The sequence below is a fragment of the Taudactylus pleione genome, unplaced genomic scaffold (genome assembly GCF_031769625.1).
Source record: "Taudactylus pleione unplaced genomic scaffold, aTauple2 ptg000100l, whole genome shotgun sequence".
Classification (NCBI taxonomy): Eukaryota; Metazoa; Chordata; class Amphibia; order Anura; family Myobatrachidae; genus Taudactylus; species Taudactylus pleione.
The window spans coordinates 11,855,930-11,873,319 of record NW_028284502.1 but is presented as its reverse complement, the minus strand read 5'-3'; the positions used below and the strand labels follow the sequence as shown (position 1 = coordinate 11,873,319).

General features: G+C 42.8%; 1 protein-coding gene across 2 annotated transcripts in view; it reads right to left on the bottom strand.

Moving 5' to 3' along the window:
• DNAJC24 (DnaJ heat shock protein family (Hsp40) member C24) overlaps positions 1-17,390 on the bottom strand; it is a 70,402-nt gene that overhangs the window by 2,385 nt on the left and 50,627 nt on the right. For both annotated transcript variants that reach the window (XM_088470416.1, XM_088470417.1), the window contains exon 4: positions 3,769-3,837. In XM_088470416.1, the coding sequence (XP_088326542.1) occupies positions 3,769-3,837 (69 nt within the window). The remainder of the gene's footprint in view (positions 1-3,768; positions 3,838-17,390) is intronic.

Here is a 17,390-nt window from a genome sequence, read left to right as displayed (position 1 = left end):
TTGTTCCTTTTTGAAAACAGAATGAACAACTTTTATCTCCACACTCTCTAAGGGGGAAATGTAACAGCGAGCGGGATACAGACATTGGCGCAATCCTGGCCAGTCTGCTCCATGCTTGTTTTAAAGCAGCAACCAGATTGCCGCTTTAAACATGGAGCAGACTCGCTGGAATGGAGCTGATGCCTGCATCTCATAAGCTATGACATTTCATCTGAGTCAGTTCCACATGGTGTGTGTATGTTTGCTGACCTCAAAGGTTAAGTAAGTTATAGGTGGTGTACGTATCACTAAATACAAATGTGTGTTTTACTAAAACCTGTTTGGGAGAATAACCATACCTGTACGGAGCACAGATTAGCTTTACATCATAGACATCCATACTGAGACACCTGTCAGCATCAAAACAGGTTGTGAGGTTTCATTAAGGGTCAAACCTGAATTTCCTGCCATAAGTCACATTGGAGGGAGCGTAGACAAGCGCCACTTTTTCACGATCATGTGGTAACTAAGACTTTACTGACAGCAGACATCCAAGCAGTCTGTTTTAGTTAAACTTCTAATTTTCAATACAAATATAGATGCACGTCCAAATAATAGTATTGGAGATAGTATTATATAAAATGGTCATTAATAACGCCTTTGTGTATTGGTATTAAGCGCAGGTTTGCAGAGATGAAATAAACCGGATATATATGTATGGTCGTAAATATTTGTGTCAACTTATATCAGCCTGTTACTATGGGCCATACAGCAGCGGCGTGATTCCCTGGTGCTGATCCTCCAATCTGCGATGAAAAATGCAGATTTGCTGACAACGATGATCCATCGGGGGAAATTTAACGTTAAAAATCCCTGCCTCTTCCAACCATTTTCGGGTTGGAATCAAGATTGTCCAACATGTTTAGAATTCGCACCTAATGGGGCCCCACATATCTGCGATGGATTAGCCCAATACCCCATTCTGCTGGGGTCAGGGAATTGGAGAAATCCAACATGTTGGACAATCTCGATTTCCCGATTCCGGAATCCGCAAGTCCGGGATTTTTAACATGTTGAATTTCCCTGATCCGCTGACCGATCGCCTATCATACTGTAGATATCCGCGTATTCGATCGCAGTCAGCAGAATGGACTCGGACAGCAGATGCATGGCCCCGCATTATACAAACACAGTGTCTTAGGTTTTGGGGTTGTTTTGCCACCCCACAACAGACTTGGATTCATGCATTCTGGTATTTCAAATAGTTGGGTGTTTATAGAACACTTTCTCTTTCTATTCAAAGACACTTTTAAAACGTCTACTATATGAAGCACCCTAGTGTCACTACTGCTTACATAAATGTTCGCTTTAAATTCAGCTTCTATACTTCCCAGAGTGTAGTCACATATACTCAGCTTCTATACTTCCCAGAGTGTAGTCACATATACTCAGCTTCTATACTTCCCAGAGTGTAGTCACATATACTCAGCTTCTATACTTCCCAGAGTGTAGTCACATATACTCAGCTTCTATACTTCCCAGAGTGTAGTCGCATATACTCAGCTTCTATACTTCCCAGAGTGTAGTCGCATATACTCAGCTTCTATACTTCCCAGAGTGTAGTCGCATATACTCAGCTTCTATACTTCCCAGAGTGTAGTCGCATATACTCAGCTTCTATACTTCCCAGAGTGTAGTCGCATATACTCAGCTTCTATACTTCCCAGAGTGTAGTCGCATATACTCAGCTTCTATACTTCCCAGAGTGTAGTCGCATATACTCAGCTTCTATACTTCCCAGAGTGTAGTCGCATATACTCAGCTTCTATACTTCCCAGAGTGTAGTCGCATATACTCAGCTTCTATACTTCCCAGAGTGTAGTCGCATATACTCAGCTTCTATACTTCCCAGAGTGTAGTCGCATATACTCAGCTTCTATACTTCCCAGAGTGTAGTCGCATATACTCAGCTTCTATACTTCCCAGAGTGTAGTCGCATATACTCAGCTTCTATACTTCCCAGAGTGTAGTCGCATATACTCAGCTTCTATACTTCCCAGAGTGTAGTCGCATATACTCAGCTTCTATACTTCCCAGAGTGTAGTCGCATATACTCAGCTTCTATACTTCCCAGAGTGTAGTCGCATATACTCAGCTTCTATACTTCCCAGAGTGTAGTCGCATATACTCAGCTTCTATACTTCCCAGAGTGTAGTCGCATATACTCAGCTTCTATACTTCCCAGAGTGTAGTCGCATATACTCAGCTTCTATACTTCCCAGAGTGTAGTCGCATATACTCAGCTTCTATACTTCCCAGAGTGTAGTCGCATATACTCAGCTTCTATACTTCCCAGAGTGTAGTCGCATATACTCAGCTTCTATACTTCCCAGAGTGTAGTCGCATATACTCAGCTTCTATACTTCCCAGTGTAGTCACATATACTCAGCTTCTATACTTCCCAGAGTGTAGTCACATATACTCAGCTTCTATACTTCCCAGAGTGTAGTCGCATATACTCAGCTTCTATACTTCCCAGAGTGTAGTCGCATATACTCAGCTTCTATACTTCCCAGAGTGTAGTCGCATATACTCAGCTTCTATACTTCCCAGAGTGTAGTCGCATATACTCAGCTTCTATACTTCCCAGAGTGTAGTCGCATATACTCAGCTTCTATACTTCCCAGAGTGTAGTCGCATATACTCAGCTTCTATACTTCCCAGAGTGTAGTCGCATATACTCAGCTTCTATACTTCCCAGAGTGTAGTCACATATACTCAGCTTCTATACTTCCCAGAGTGTAGTCGCATATACTCAGCTTCTATACTTCCCAGAGTGTAGTCGCATATACTCAGCTTCTATACTTCCCAGAGTGTAGTCGCATATACTCAGCTTCTATACTTCCCAGAGTGTAGTCACATATACTCAGCTTCTATACTTCCCAGAGTGTAGTCACTCCTGGCAGGTATCCGGATGATAGGTCTACGCTAAATAGGTAGTGGGTCAATAGAAGGTCAAGTCAATCGGTTGACAGGTTATTGATCAACAGTAACTCAGGTCGACAGGGTTTAAAGGTAGACGTTCGAATGGTCGACACAAAAAAAAAAGAAAAAGGTTGACAGTTTTTATTAGGGTTAGGCTAAAAAACAAAAAAAAATTGTGTTGATCATTAAATGTCTACCTTTTTAACCCTGTCGACTTATTGACTGTCTACTACCTTATTATAGTAGACCTATCAATCCACACCCCTATTTGGCAGTGTTTCATTTATAGCTATAGTAATATAGCTGGAAAAAAAAGTGGAACTTAAATAGCGTGCGGCATGCAAATACTTTACAACCAATCAGGTAACGGCCTGTTCAGAGCCAGTGGGCATGCCGCAAGGCTGGCAGCCACAGTACCGGAGTTTATATTCCACATTTCTGATTTAATTGCTCCTTCATCCGTTTACAACCATTTATGTGAATATGGCTTTTTGTAAATGCACACAGAATTCAGTCGTACAATGGATGGACCATTAAGAATTAAAAATATTGCCACGTGTTATGCTGGTCACCGTACACAACATGGCGGGTCGATAAACCTGATATTTAACATAAAAAATGGGATAGGACTGTGAGAAATTGGAGGCTTTCACTTCATGTTTGTGCATTTACCCTGCTCTTTGTACTGTAATGTGGACAAAGAACGTTCCAATGTTATGCTTCCTTCTCAGCCAATCACATAGCTCCATCTCTCTCCATATTACAATATTTATGTCTACACACATAAATTCATCCAATACATACCGTCATCCCATAACATTTCCTCCAAGTGTATCTGCGTGTCCACAGGGAACGATCGGGTCATCTCAATATCTAATAGAGGGAAGAAAATACATATGTCAAAATGTTTCTCTATAAGGAATAATATGTACTGAAGGTCTAACTTATAGATGATGCCATTAATGTGGGTCATTTTATTTTAGTATTTATAGATTGACCGATTGCCGTTTGAATTTTCCGCTCAGATGTTACTTAACAATGAAGTACTACTGTGTATGGCACGGATCACACCTAGTAATCTAGGAGAGTGTATGGATGTGACACCTTCAATGTTATTTTACTAGAGATGTTGTATCGCAGTTCAGGACAACACCTACATCTGTGTCCGCCGTAAGGCCGACATGACGTCTCTTGATGGTAAAGCAGTGTCGCATTTTCTAATTGGATGGGCGGGTCAGACACGTGCGGATTTGGGAATCCTACGAATAATTTGCGTCGGGCTCATTTTAATGCCCACGTGCAAAATGAACTTAATTTTGGGGAACAAGTTTTTTTTTCTATTATGCTTTAAGTAGTGGAGTGAATTTAAGTATGCGTTCAGCTGAGAACCTCTGCAGTACTGGAAATTAGTCGCTGGTCATTACTTAAAACTTCAAGCAAAATGTATATTTGTGACACATGAAATTTAGACAGCTCCCACCGTCATCTTGCTCCATGAGAACAATAATAATGCTAGAACAAGTTGTATTTTAGGAGAAAACAGAAAAACTAAAATTTAAAAAAAAAGTGCAGTTCAGAAGTTGACTTTTGGCGCTTACCAGTTCCTATTAAGGACCACAGAATGTTACAGCGTGTGGTTGGATCACCATCAAAAACGCACCAGAGACCTGGACAAGCTTCGTCTACTCTATTACCTACACTCACAAATGGCTTTTTAAGACATTTAAAATTGGGGAAAACACAGGAAGCGCCAGTGGAAGGAGAAACAATTACCACCATCGATTAATAATTTAGTAAGTAGCATTTATTTATTTATTTTGAAGGCAGGGGAAGGAGAATACCGCACTGCACTCATTACATGTGACAGGATGTATGGGGTCTAATTGGTTAGTTGATTCTTTTGACACGTCCGGTCCCAGTAATGTATAACAATTCCACTGCTTTTAATTTGACGCTATCAAGCATATTTGTTCGACGGTAACTTTGCATTCCCAGGGTTGAAATTTACTTTTCACACCGTCTCGCCATCTGCGTCTACTGAATGAATTCCTAATCTGCAGACAAAGTGGGATAGTGGGGTGGGCAATTAAAACAGCAGGGCCTATCATACAGTGCATTACCGTACGCTGAAATTCCATTTCGCCAATAAAACCCCTTTGTGTTTTGATTTAGGAAAATAGGTTTTTATTATCTGACTGAATGTGCTTGGAAACATAACATTTCATAGTGTCATTAACCATTAGACACAAACGAGAGTGCACGCGCCCTGCCGCTGCATAACGCAATTTAGGAAATGTGATCTGTTTGCCCATTTGTAGCACATCTATTTCTTAAAATGATCAAAAGGAAAGACATGATCTATACAGCAAATAGGTCTCAGAGCTAATCTGTCCTTTACACGGACCTCGTGGCTACACACATAACACTTTTTTTTTTTGTGTGTGTTCGATTGATGCCTTCTATGGAGAGAAGTTGGCAGCAGTAATGTAACGCTGAGCACAAGGGAAAAGCAGAGTGCCGGACCCTCTGTCCACAGGACCATGTGCCATTAGACTGAGCAGACCCCTCCTGGAGTCTGAGGTCTAATGTAGCAGATGATCATGCCTACATGTACATAACGTAGAAAAAACAACTGTTCCCGTGCACCGGTGTATTTCAATATTATTCACAGCATCAACCAGCCAACTGGTGCTAATATATCGGCCTACCAAAACTTTCACCAAGAGGTAGAACCTAAGAAGCTGCTGGTGGCGATACAGTGGGCAATCGGCCGACCACCATCTACACAAAGTGAAGGAATAACAAGACAGAGGTCCTCTGTTTGTGGACTTGGGGAAGATCTAGGCCATAAAGTAAATAAAACAGAAAATTTACTGTTTTTAAAAAATCTGTATGATTTTTAAGGTGTTCGTGATGATCATGGCCTAGTGTAGTGGTTCCCAAACTGTGTGCCCTGGCACCCTGGGATGTCACAGGGCACCACAGGCTGGTGGTCCAGGACCAAATCACATTATTTATGGCCCTTGTGATAGGTAAAACCAGTGCTGGGGACTACCAATCATAACGTGGACAAACAGAATGACAGCCCTGCCCACCACCACATAATGGAACCTAAGGATGACATATAAGCACAAGTTACTTAATTTTTGCAGAATTTCTCAATTAGAAACTTTTGGCTTAGGGGTGGCGTGGAAAAAAATGCTGATACTCTTGGGCGCCGTGATTCAAGAAAGTTTGGGAACCAATGGCCTAGTATATCATTGGTGTATATAATATTTGTATTAAATACTTTAATACTAATATTATGTAATATAATACTAATATACTAAATATAATAATTATGAAATAATAACTTAAAAATACTAAGTTAGAAATTCAAACAAACAAAACCCCCAACTGATACATGAGGTACAATGTTGCAATATTTTATCATGCTTTACAATTAAGGGCACCTGTAAAGCTGGGTACACACTTGTAGATATATCGTTTGAACGACATATCGGTTAGCACATTGGCGGGTGTGAACAACGTCATTCACAGACATCTCTTAATGGCCCCGCAGAACAGCCATTGCCAACATATCATGCAGATATATTGCTGCATCTGCACGTTGCGGCAGAACCGCCAGCAATGACGTCACTTCCGGTTCCTGTGGCCAGGCATGTCGGGAGGCGGATTGGTAAGTGTATATGCTCAAATCGTTTGTGCATAACACTTACCAAATTGATCGGTCCATCGCTCAGGTGTACACCCAGCATAAAAATGCATCACAAGAGTAGAATATAGGAAAATGTAAGTTTAACTGGCCCCCCAGCACTGGGGAAACCTTATGTATCTCTAAGGTACCACAAACTTTTGTATATACTGTACATTAACAGGTCTATTATATATTAATTAGAAAGTGATTCTGGTAAGTGTACTGGGTTACAAAAACGAAACGTTTGGAGAGGAAAAAATAAGTACAATAGTATTAGGGCTATATATAAAAAAAAAATAATAATAATAATAATCAGCATTTTACATCAACTGTGCACCTGTGATAGAACCGGCTCCAGTATTAAAATGCTTTATATGAGGCAGTTTTCCTATAAAGATTGTCCTTCAAATGATCCACAATTATAGTGGCCGTAACAAGTCAAATAATGCTACTTCACTATGAATAATAACTATGGGCAAATGAAACACCTCATTTAGCTGCCCTTAAGTACTAGTGAAAAAAAATGTAATTAACACTCTAAAGAGACAATTTTAAGCATGTTATTCATTAATTAGCAACATATTATAGTGTATGAAATTGGACTTTCATTTGTATCTTTTTATGCATTACCACATTGTACCTGAGGTCTAGGCTATGGATCTCCAGGGAGTGTGGTATCTAGTGTACGTCTGATTAATGCAATTAAAGATGATCAGCACGCTGAAGAAATGACAGGATCAATAAAGCCATTCTTAATAGGTCCTAAACACCTACAGTACATTAAATATGTAGTGAATAGGAAAAATGGAAACTGTTCTTTACACCTGTGTTAGGAAGCGGCTTCTCTACAATTGTAACAGATGACTAACTTCACAGATGGGAGGTGAAATATACTACTAGAGAATCTCACCAATGTACATCTATTTCCTAAATGTGAACACTCTGTATTTCTGTATTTCAGCAGCAAGAACTAGAGACGCTGCTGCTAGAAGATCCAAACTACCAAAAATGAAGTTCCCCTATGGGCTCATATCTTGGAGGAAATGTACTAAGCCTTATAAAGTGATAAAGTGGAGAGTGATAAAGTACCAGCCACTCAGCTCCTAATTGCCACTGAAAAATAAGTTAGGAGCTGATTGGTTGGTACTTTATCACTCTCCACTTTATCACTTTACAAGGCTTAGTACAGAGGTAGTCAACCCTGGTCCTCGAGAGCTACTAACAGTGCATGTTTTCCAGGTCTCCTCATGTAAGTGTAATAATTAGCTCCACCTGTGGATCTTTTCAAATGTATCAGTGAGTAATGACTACTCCAGTGCACCAGCTAGGTGGTCTGAAAAACGTGAACTGGTAGTAGCTCTCGAGGACTGAGGTTGGCTACCCCTGGCTTAGTACATCTCCCACCTTGTCAATACAAAGCTTCCACTAACATCTTCATTGTCATATTCTCTATTTAACCTGCTCACTATTATATGGCCATTTATTACTTATGTACAATTCATAAATCAGCAACAGAACACTAATACTCCTTTTACACCGGAGCTAAAACCCGGGTTTTTGAAGGGTTAACACGGGCAGGTCCTTGGTGTAAAAGGAGTGAGGGTTGGATCACTGGTTCACCCACAGCTATACGAGCAGCCAGGAGGCCGCTCTAAAAATTAAGGACGGCCCTGATTCAGAGCGAACGCTCTGTCAGAGCGTCCAGCTCTGAATCAGGGCCTCTGTTCCAACGCCGGGTCAGAACAGGAATTTAGGTGGAAAAGGGGTATTACTTATGTACAATTCATAAATCAGCAACAGAACACTAAGGTTGTCAGACATACGTTAAAGGGGTTCCTCATCCAAACATCTGGGCATGGATACAATACCCCCACCTACAGTCTGGGCATGGATAGAGTAACCCCACCTACAGCCTGGTTATGGATAGAGTACCCCAACCTACAGTCTGGTTATGGATAGAGTACCCCCACCTACAGTCTGGGCAGGGATGAAGAACCCCACCTACAGCCTGGTTATGGATAGAGCACCCCCGCCTAAAGTGTGGGCATGGATAGAGTACCCTCACCTACAGTGTGGGCACAGATTGGGAACCCCCACCTACAGTCTGGGCATGGAAAGAGTACCCCCTCACGTACAGTCTGATCTGTAACAAAGTTGTCTCATGTATTTTGTCATTTGTTAGATATTTGTAGTATAACCCACTGGGTCCTGCCTAATATCCACAATCACACCACTAGGGGAGGGGCATCGACAACCGCTCAATGCCTGCCATGTGAATCAAGCCAGCAGCTGCTAAAGATGAGAAGATTGCAGCCATACAGACCAAAACCTGACAGAAGACACGTCTATATCTAATGAGCATACTGATGCACTGCAGACATTTGGTTTGATTCACTTTTAATTTTGAGAGGAATTTCCTTTAATTCAATCTTGATCATCACTGTTTGTTATTGCCTAACAAATATTTTTCTTCCAGCTACTTTTTTTTTTTTTTAATTGCGTATTTTTTATTAGAGATTTTAAAAGTTTACAATTACAGAAAATAAGATAATAAAACAAACTAGATATAAGGCAAACATGTAAAATTGCATGTAACAGCTTAGAACCTCGAATAGGACGGAGATAATAGAATAACAGGGGATTAGCGATCCAAACCCAACATCCGATACAGATAACTAAAGAATCAGAGAGAAATGGATAAACAGGTATAACAACAAGCCAATAAAATAATCATACACAACAGTCCAATAAAATAATCATACATAAAAGCCCATATTGCCAGGAGAACAGTAGGGTTTAAGTTATATACAGACTAATACTTCTTTTATACCTAAATTCCAGGTCTGATCCAGAGGTTGGAACAGGGTTCCAAACCGGATCAGACCCAGAATTTAGCCGGCGCTGACGCAGGATATTTCCGAGTCGGTGCCGTTCACACCGGAGCCGGGTCTGCAGTGACCCGGCTCTTCCGGCTAGGAAGTGGACCCTTGGAGATGACGTCATCTCCAAGCGCAACTGAAGCCGGCCAAATCGGCCGGAATGCGGCGCGCTCCAGCTCATCGTGACACGGATTGCGCCATTTACACTGCATGGTTTTACGGGTCATCCCCGTGTTAAACCCTGCAAGTTACCTGGGTTGGATTGCCGGGTCACTCCACCCGGGAATCCAACCCATTTACACTAAAGGAGCTACCCGGGTTAATAACCTGGGTTTTAGCTCTGGTGTAAAAGGGGTATAACAGAAGCCCAACTCCATAAAAAGGATCAATACAGTAGAGTACAAAAATATAGTAAGTATCCAAACTTTCAATATTAGACTGGAAGATTTTTGATTGTACCTTTAATACAAAACGATATAATCTAGCAATAATTACAGTATATGAAAGATGGAATTACACACTACCTAATGTGCTTTAAAAGGATATAAGGGTTATTTGTAGAGATAACCAAAATCGCAGAGAAATTTAGTTGTGCTACAAATCAGTTCGTGATAACATTATAAATTTTGCTGCAAGACTAACAATGACCCGCAGATCGGGTCGGATTGGCAGAACGGGGAATCGAGCCGTAGATGTACTGGGTGGTACTTCACTGCCACCACCAGGCTACACTGGCACCTGGATCTGCCTATTTCTGGGTATGTGTGGGCACTGCTGCAATACCTCCTGGGTGGTGGCGGCTAAATCTCACTGGTCACTTACTCTGTACCAGTCTGCAGGGGGTAGCTGGCAGAGGGCTTGAGCTTGGAGACACTGGGCTCAGTCCAGGACAGCTGAAGAATGGAACAGCATTTTGTGCCATTCTGGTACAATCACAGGATACAAGCAGATGCAGCGTCATAAGGCAAGATGCTAATTACTCAAATGTCTTGTTAGATTGGAGCAAGGCCTTAACAATGTCTTCCATGTTGTCTTTAGGTGTAGGTTTGTAGCAAAACCTGGCTTCTCTAAGCTTCTATAGATGCCACCTTCATGGACTTCACAGAACACGAGTTGATATCCTTTAAATTTCAAACTTAGAACTTTCCTCCTGCTGCAATTTTTAGTAATTGCTCACATTCTCCACCAATTGTGATATGATCGGGGTAGGAGTCCCTCTCCTGAGGTAGATGGACACCTCCTTACACACAGCAGCCAGGAAACAGCACTCCAGATGTGGGTTTTCGTGCAACACCAATAATCAAATAAGCAAATCATAAAATAAATCCTAACTCATCTGGGCTCTAACTAGACAGTAAATTCCCTCACTAACCGAACACTAAATAAGCTCACGTCCACAGTACCTTCTGGGTTGTAGCAAACAGTGTCTCAGAGCAAGCTAACCTGTGGGCCTGCTCTCCCAGGTATGAGACAATGCATCAAAACACTTACACAGCTATATTGAGCCACTTCCAGGTGTAATCCCTAATTAGCCTGCTCACAAGCTGTAAGGCCTAACACCTGAAACGGCCCTGTGGATGGAGCTCTCCCTTCTCTATCACATCCACACCCCCAGGACCCATTCTCCGGCTTTTTACCAAAAGCAGACACTCAGATCTGTTTGTAAAACAGACTCTTCCTTGGGGTTAAAACACATATTACAGGAATCAGGGACACAAATACACGCCATCCCTAACTTCTCCAGTGCTTCTATCACTATATATATATATATATATATATATATATATATATATATACACACACACATACATATACACACACACACACATATATATATACAGTCAGGTGCATAAATATTGGAATTTTCATATTTTGGCCTCTATTCACCACCACAATGGCTTTGAAATTAAACAAAGATGTGCTTTAACTGCAGACTTTCAGATTTAATTTGAGGGTAATTACATCCAAATCAGGTGAACGGTGTAGGAATTACAACAGTTTCTATATGTGCCTCCCACTTTTTAAGGGGCCGTCGTGCGCATGCGCGAGACCCAGATAGCAACGCGCAAACCGTCACCCACAGCTATACGAGCGGCCAGGAGGCCGCTCTAAAAATGAAGAAGGACGGCCCTGATTCAGAGCGAGCGCTCTGTCAGAGCGTCCGGCTCTGAATCAGGGCCTGTGTCCCTACTTCCTGGCTGCTACTCAGCATCAGGGCAACGAGCATCAGGTGTGTGAGAGTTTTAAGCCCTTCCTGTTCTCCAGTGATTATTCCAGATGGGTCTGTGTAAATGTGAAAACCTGGAATTCCACTCCTCCACTGCTAATGCGGAACGCACAGATTTCACTCCAGACAACCCCTCTCACCACAATACATTTTATTAAACCACGTGCAGTGTTTTTGTAAACTGCCCAGCAGTGGTCTTTTTTTTTTTAACATAGCCCTGCAGTGCTGTCATGCTGGGAGTTCTCAGTCCCCAGCTTGGGCCACTCAGCCCTGCAGCCTGGGGCTTTGTCAAGGTTGCAGCAGCTCTACTTTCACCAGGGGTTAACAACATGCCGCCGCAGCCACCAGACTTGGTCTGGGTTGCGGCGCTCCTGGCCTTATCTTCTCTGGGATCCGGCTTTCTTTGGTCCCCCAGCGTTCTGCTGCTCATAACCCAGCAGCCACGGATCAGACTCCTGAATGCAGCAGCTGCAGCTTCCGTGGCTTCGCACATACATACAATTAAAAATACATTTTTGAAACACACAGCGCCGGTCAAACATTTGAAAATGGCGCCTAGTGCCAATTGGCCCTTTTAAAAATGGTGACGCAGCACGAGGGTTACTCCCTTCAGTGTCGTTGGCGCCATTTTAAACACGCGGATCCCCGGCCAGAGGGCCCCTTAAGAGCAATGTCATTATATTGCGGCTTATCAGTGTGCCGTTTAATCACTAAAGAACTACTATATAGAAATAGACGGATGGTGTTTTTATGCTCTGTAACGACTAGAAGTCTCCCCTCATTACTATGCTTCACTGCTTTAATTATGAAGCTCACTGTTAATAGACAGCATTTACAATTTAACTTTTCATTTTTCAATTTATCCTAATATAAGTGATAACTTACTGTACATTAATTGGTATCAGAGAGCAGTGTTATTATAAATGATAATTGGTTAGTACTGAGACTATCACTTCAGCGTTAGGAAGAATACTTAAATATTACAAAAAGGAATCATATCTCCTAGGGGTTATGCACACACGGGTGTTTTAGATTCAAGTTACTAATACATGAAAACTGTAATGAGGATTTTCTACTGTTTATCCATCACATAATACAAAACTTAACAATAGAAATAAACAGGTTTATGGTTACAAATTACATTCTGTGCTTTAAATGTTAATAAAATCACCATAGACTAATGCAAAATGCAGTTTTGTTTCTAACAAAACAATCACACAAACAAAACAGAAGATAGACTGATAAGGCGCCCATCTGTATAAACGGTATGTCGTTTAATTCCCAGGGTTTGGGATGCTGGCGCTCACAATGCCGGCACCAGATGCCGACACCAGTCAGAATCCCGGTGCCAGCACCCCGACGGTAAGTAGTGGGGATGGGGGGGGAGGGGGTTAGGGTTAGGCACTGGGGAGGGGGTTAAGTTTAGGTTGCATGAGGGGGGTAGGCTTACGGGTATGGTTAGGATACTTACCGACAGGGGTTGGTATCCTGACCCTTTCAGGATGCTGGTATCGGGATTCTGACTTCCGGGATCAGCGCTGGCATCCTGTACCCAACCTGTATACACTCCTCTGCAGGGGCGTACAGAGCGCCGCCGGGTCCGGTAAAGAGGGGACGTGGCCTAATCGTGGGAGGCATGGCCACGCCCCTTCGGAAAAACAAAACATACTTTTTCAGCGCCACGTAGCGCGCCAGGGAGGGGGCGCTATGAGCCCCTCAGCCCGGCACAAAGCCAGGGGGGGCGCAATCAGTGTGATCGCTCCCCCCCCTCAGATATAGGAGACTGCTGTGGCTGCTTAGAAGCCGCGAGCAATCTCCCACTGCTGCGAGGGAGGGAGGAAGGGAGGAAGGGAGCGGCGCCGGACCCCCGCCGGGCCCCTCTGGAAGCCCAGGCCTGGGTAAATTGTACCCGCTCCCCCCCCTCTCGGCACCCCTGTTCCTCTGTAAATAAAAGGTATTACAGGTTAATACATGAAAACTGTACAGGTCATCTACATGACAAAATCACTCAGACTGTATCATCACGCTCTACAACTAAACATATGTATATTTCTGAAATGGAGATAAACTCTTTTTAAGAAGCGATAGCCATCGTCTGCCATCAAGCCTATTTAACAAGGACAGCGGCCGTACAATTAATGTGAGCTATCCTCCTATCTCAGGATGGATATATAGCAGAAGACACCTACTGGAAAATAGTTCTTTATTATTAATATAAAAACATTTTTTCTGAGGCAAATACATTTCAATAATTAGATTAGTATTTTTTATTGAAGGTGCAAGCTTAGGTCTAGGTCACACATGCGCAGGGGGAAGCGGACTGTGACGTCTCCTTACTGCTGCCAGCCAGTATCATCGGGGAGCGGCGGATGACTCGGCTGCCCCACTGCACTTTCTGATTAAACTGCAGCGTCAAAGCTGATTTTATATTATCACCGCAATAGCCCCATGTGATGTAATTATGGACTCCACATTGTAAAATGCAACCACTGATTCAATTGTTTGAAACTTTCCCTATAAGTAAAAAACTCCCAAACACTTAACCATCAAAACAAATGGTAGGCAATCTGTAACAGTTCAGCTTGGACCTCAAGTGTTAGTGCCATTACTCTTATTATTATTGTTATTCATTAGTCTTATTATTCTGAATAAGAATGGATAGTATATATGAAAATGTCGCTTCACACCTCCACTGCTCCTCACCTCTATGGGGGGAATTTAAGTGTGTTGCGTTACGGCGGCCACTAGATGGCGCCCGACGGAGCAATTCAATTGTTGTTCCGTTCGGGCGCATACAGACCGGTCTATTAGGTGGACAGCACTATATAGGGAGGAAACCAGGGTTGCATAAAAATTGGATTTTTTTTTTTTTTAAATTTAAAAAATTGTTTGTTTTTTTATTTAAATAGGATTTTTTTATTAACTTTTTTTTTCAAGTAAACGGTTTAATTTTAGATGTTTACACATTGTTTTAGTAATACATGAACAATTTTTGAAGTGAGAAGAGTAACAAAATGAACACAGTAATATAATAAATACACACTAAACAGTTGCATTAAGAAGTACAATTAGGCTCTGAATTTCACTCAATCAGTTGTTTGAGTCTGAGTCAAACATGTACATGTCTTTGTCCACGTCCTCAAGTTTGTCCTCAAAAGGCTCTGAAACATGCAAACAGCTTAGCTGCTTTTTAATTTCCTAATCTGTTGCGTGTTTTGGATTGTACAAAACCGTACGTTGAAAAAAATCCTTTCAATTCCTGCACTTGATGAAACTGCGGTGAACACCTGCTTTAGAATATTCACTACAGAAGTGTCTAACTGACGTTGAGCTGCGTAGGACATCCACCAGGCTAGAGGAGATGCTTGGCGTAAAGTGTCCACTTCAAACATGAATGGTGCAAATGGTTTCATGGATGCACAAAAGTTGATGATGACCGGCATAATTTGACGATTATTGGCATGAGCAAACTCTATAGTAGTCTCAATTTCAGCAGGACTAAGGCCTTCATTCAGAGGCGGCCGTACGGTCTACGACCGCCTCGATGTTTGTCAAGTGCGCATGCGCACGAGGGAGCCGGCTCCTTCGTGCGCATGCGTGAGACCTGCTACGACCAACAGCGCCGGTCGTAGTGGGTCTCTTTCCAAAGGGGGCGAGCTGTCGATGTTGATTGACAGCCCGCCCCGTTTGGAAGGCGGGCCGGGGGGGTGGCAGCCCAAACGGAGGTGTTCCCATGGGAACGCCTACCGTTTGGGGGAGGCCCCACTGACATCACTAGTGATGTCAGTGGAGAGCTTCCGGCTCTGACAGAGCCAGAAGCTCTCCGGGGCTTACGACAAGTGAGACCCTACCCTAGGTTCTCGTCGTAAGCCCCGATAGTCATCACCCTAGCGGTGGTTAGACCTGTGGGTGTAAACCCACAGCCTAACGACCGAAACAGAGGCGGGCGGTCAGGATGCAAGCGGCCGCCCAGTTTCTGAGCGACCGCTTGCATCCTCCGACCGCCTCTGAATGAGGCCCTAAGCTCTTTGCCCTGTACCGAGGATCAAGTATATTAGCCAGCAAATGGGCATCTGAGAGTGCAATTTTAGCTCTTGCCTTTGCCATCTTTACTACATTGCAGTGGTGTCCAATCTCTTCAAGACCATCGAACAGCTTCTTCCACACATGTACGACCTCATCGATTGTGCAGTTGCGTCTTTGTGCATGATCCAGGGCTACAATTACATAATTTGATTTAAATCGTGCAACCCAGATGATTTAAATCATGATTTAATCATTTGATTTAAACCGTGCAACCCTGGAGGCAACAAAATACAAGAGAGGCAATACTATACAAGGGACAGCACTATACAGAGGACAGGTCTATTAGGTGACCAGCACCATACATGGGACAGCACCATACAGCCATACAGGGGACAGCGCAATTCAATTGGTGCTCCGTTCGGGCGCGTACAGCTGCCGGCACTGACATTTCTGCTCGCACCCCCCCCTTCCCGAGCTGCCGAACAGAAATGACAGAAAAGTCACCCCTTTCAGCGCTCAAACTGAACTTTTTTGACGGGCTTCTAACTAGTATATAATACTCTTTTCAGAGTCCATTATTCCATATACTATACACACAGGGACACACGTTGCAATAGAAGAGTGTGGTTACTGATAGCTTATGGGATGATCTCCTCTCACCATCCCTGTCTATTCTGTTCATAACATCCAAAATAACGTCCAAGTTCCCCTCATCATTTAAGATTCCTCTTAGCATTCCAATGCAGTAGAAGAGCTGCATGAAGAATATATGCATAAAATAATTACTGCCATGTTTTACTACGTGTTCATCGGTCTGGAATGATAACATTTCAGAGATCTCAGGGCAGATGTATTTTTGTAAGCGACAATTTCACCAGCTTTACTGTCACATGGCACTTTACCTGTTATTGTGCTTTACAGATCCCACCGTGTTAATGAAGGTAATGCAGCGGAACACTAGTGAGAGGCTCAGTCATGAAGAGCCAAGAGCTGACCTGAGTACAGTGGTGTTAACTCTATAGCAACTGTATAATAACCTGGTGGAGGAGCATGGAAGGGGGAGGAATTGTACAGGTCAAAATATTACAGGTCTCTTCTGCCAGTCACATCATTACCGATAGTAATCCTATGACCAGATAATTAGATGCCAGTACTGCGGTACCGGACTGCTGGCTCACACACACACGCAGTCCCAGCAATTCACACAATTCTACACAAGAACATGGAGTCGCTTCAGCGATTGTTTGGTAAAGATTTGGGGTCTTAGTGTAGGGCCCTCTTCAAAGGGGCATTTGGGGTAGAAGTCTGAAAGGAGATGGGATATTGGAGGTATATTTGCTTGGCAATGTCCAGAGGATCCTTTGTGTAGTTTCTGACAGACACCCTGCTCTACAGCCATGGCCAATAGTTCTGAGAATGACACAAGTATTGGTTTTCACAAGGTTTCCTGCTTCAGTGTTTTTAGACCTTTATGTTACTATGGTATACTGAAGTGAAATTACAGCATTTCATAAGTGTCAAAGGCTTTTTTTGACAATTACATTAAGTTTATACAAAGAGTCAATATTTGCAGCTTTGACCCTTCTTTTTCAAGACC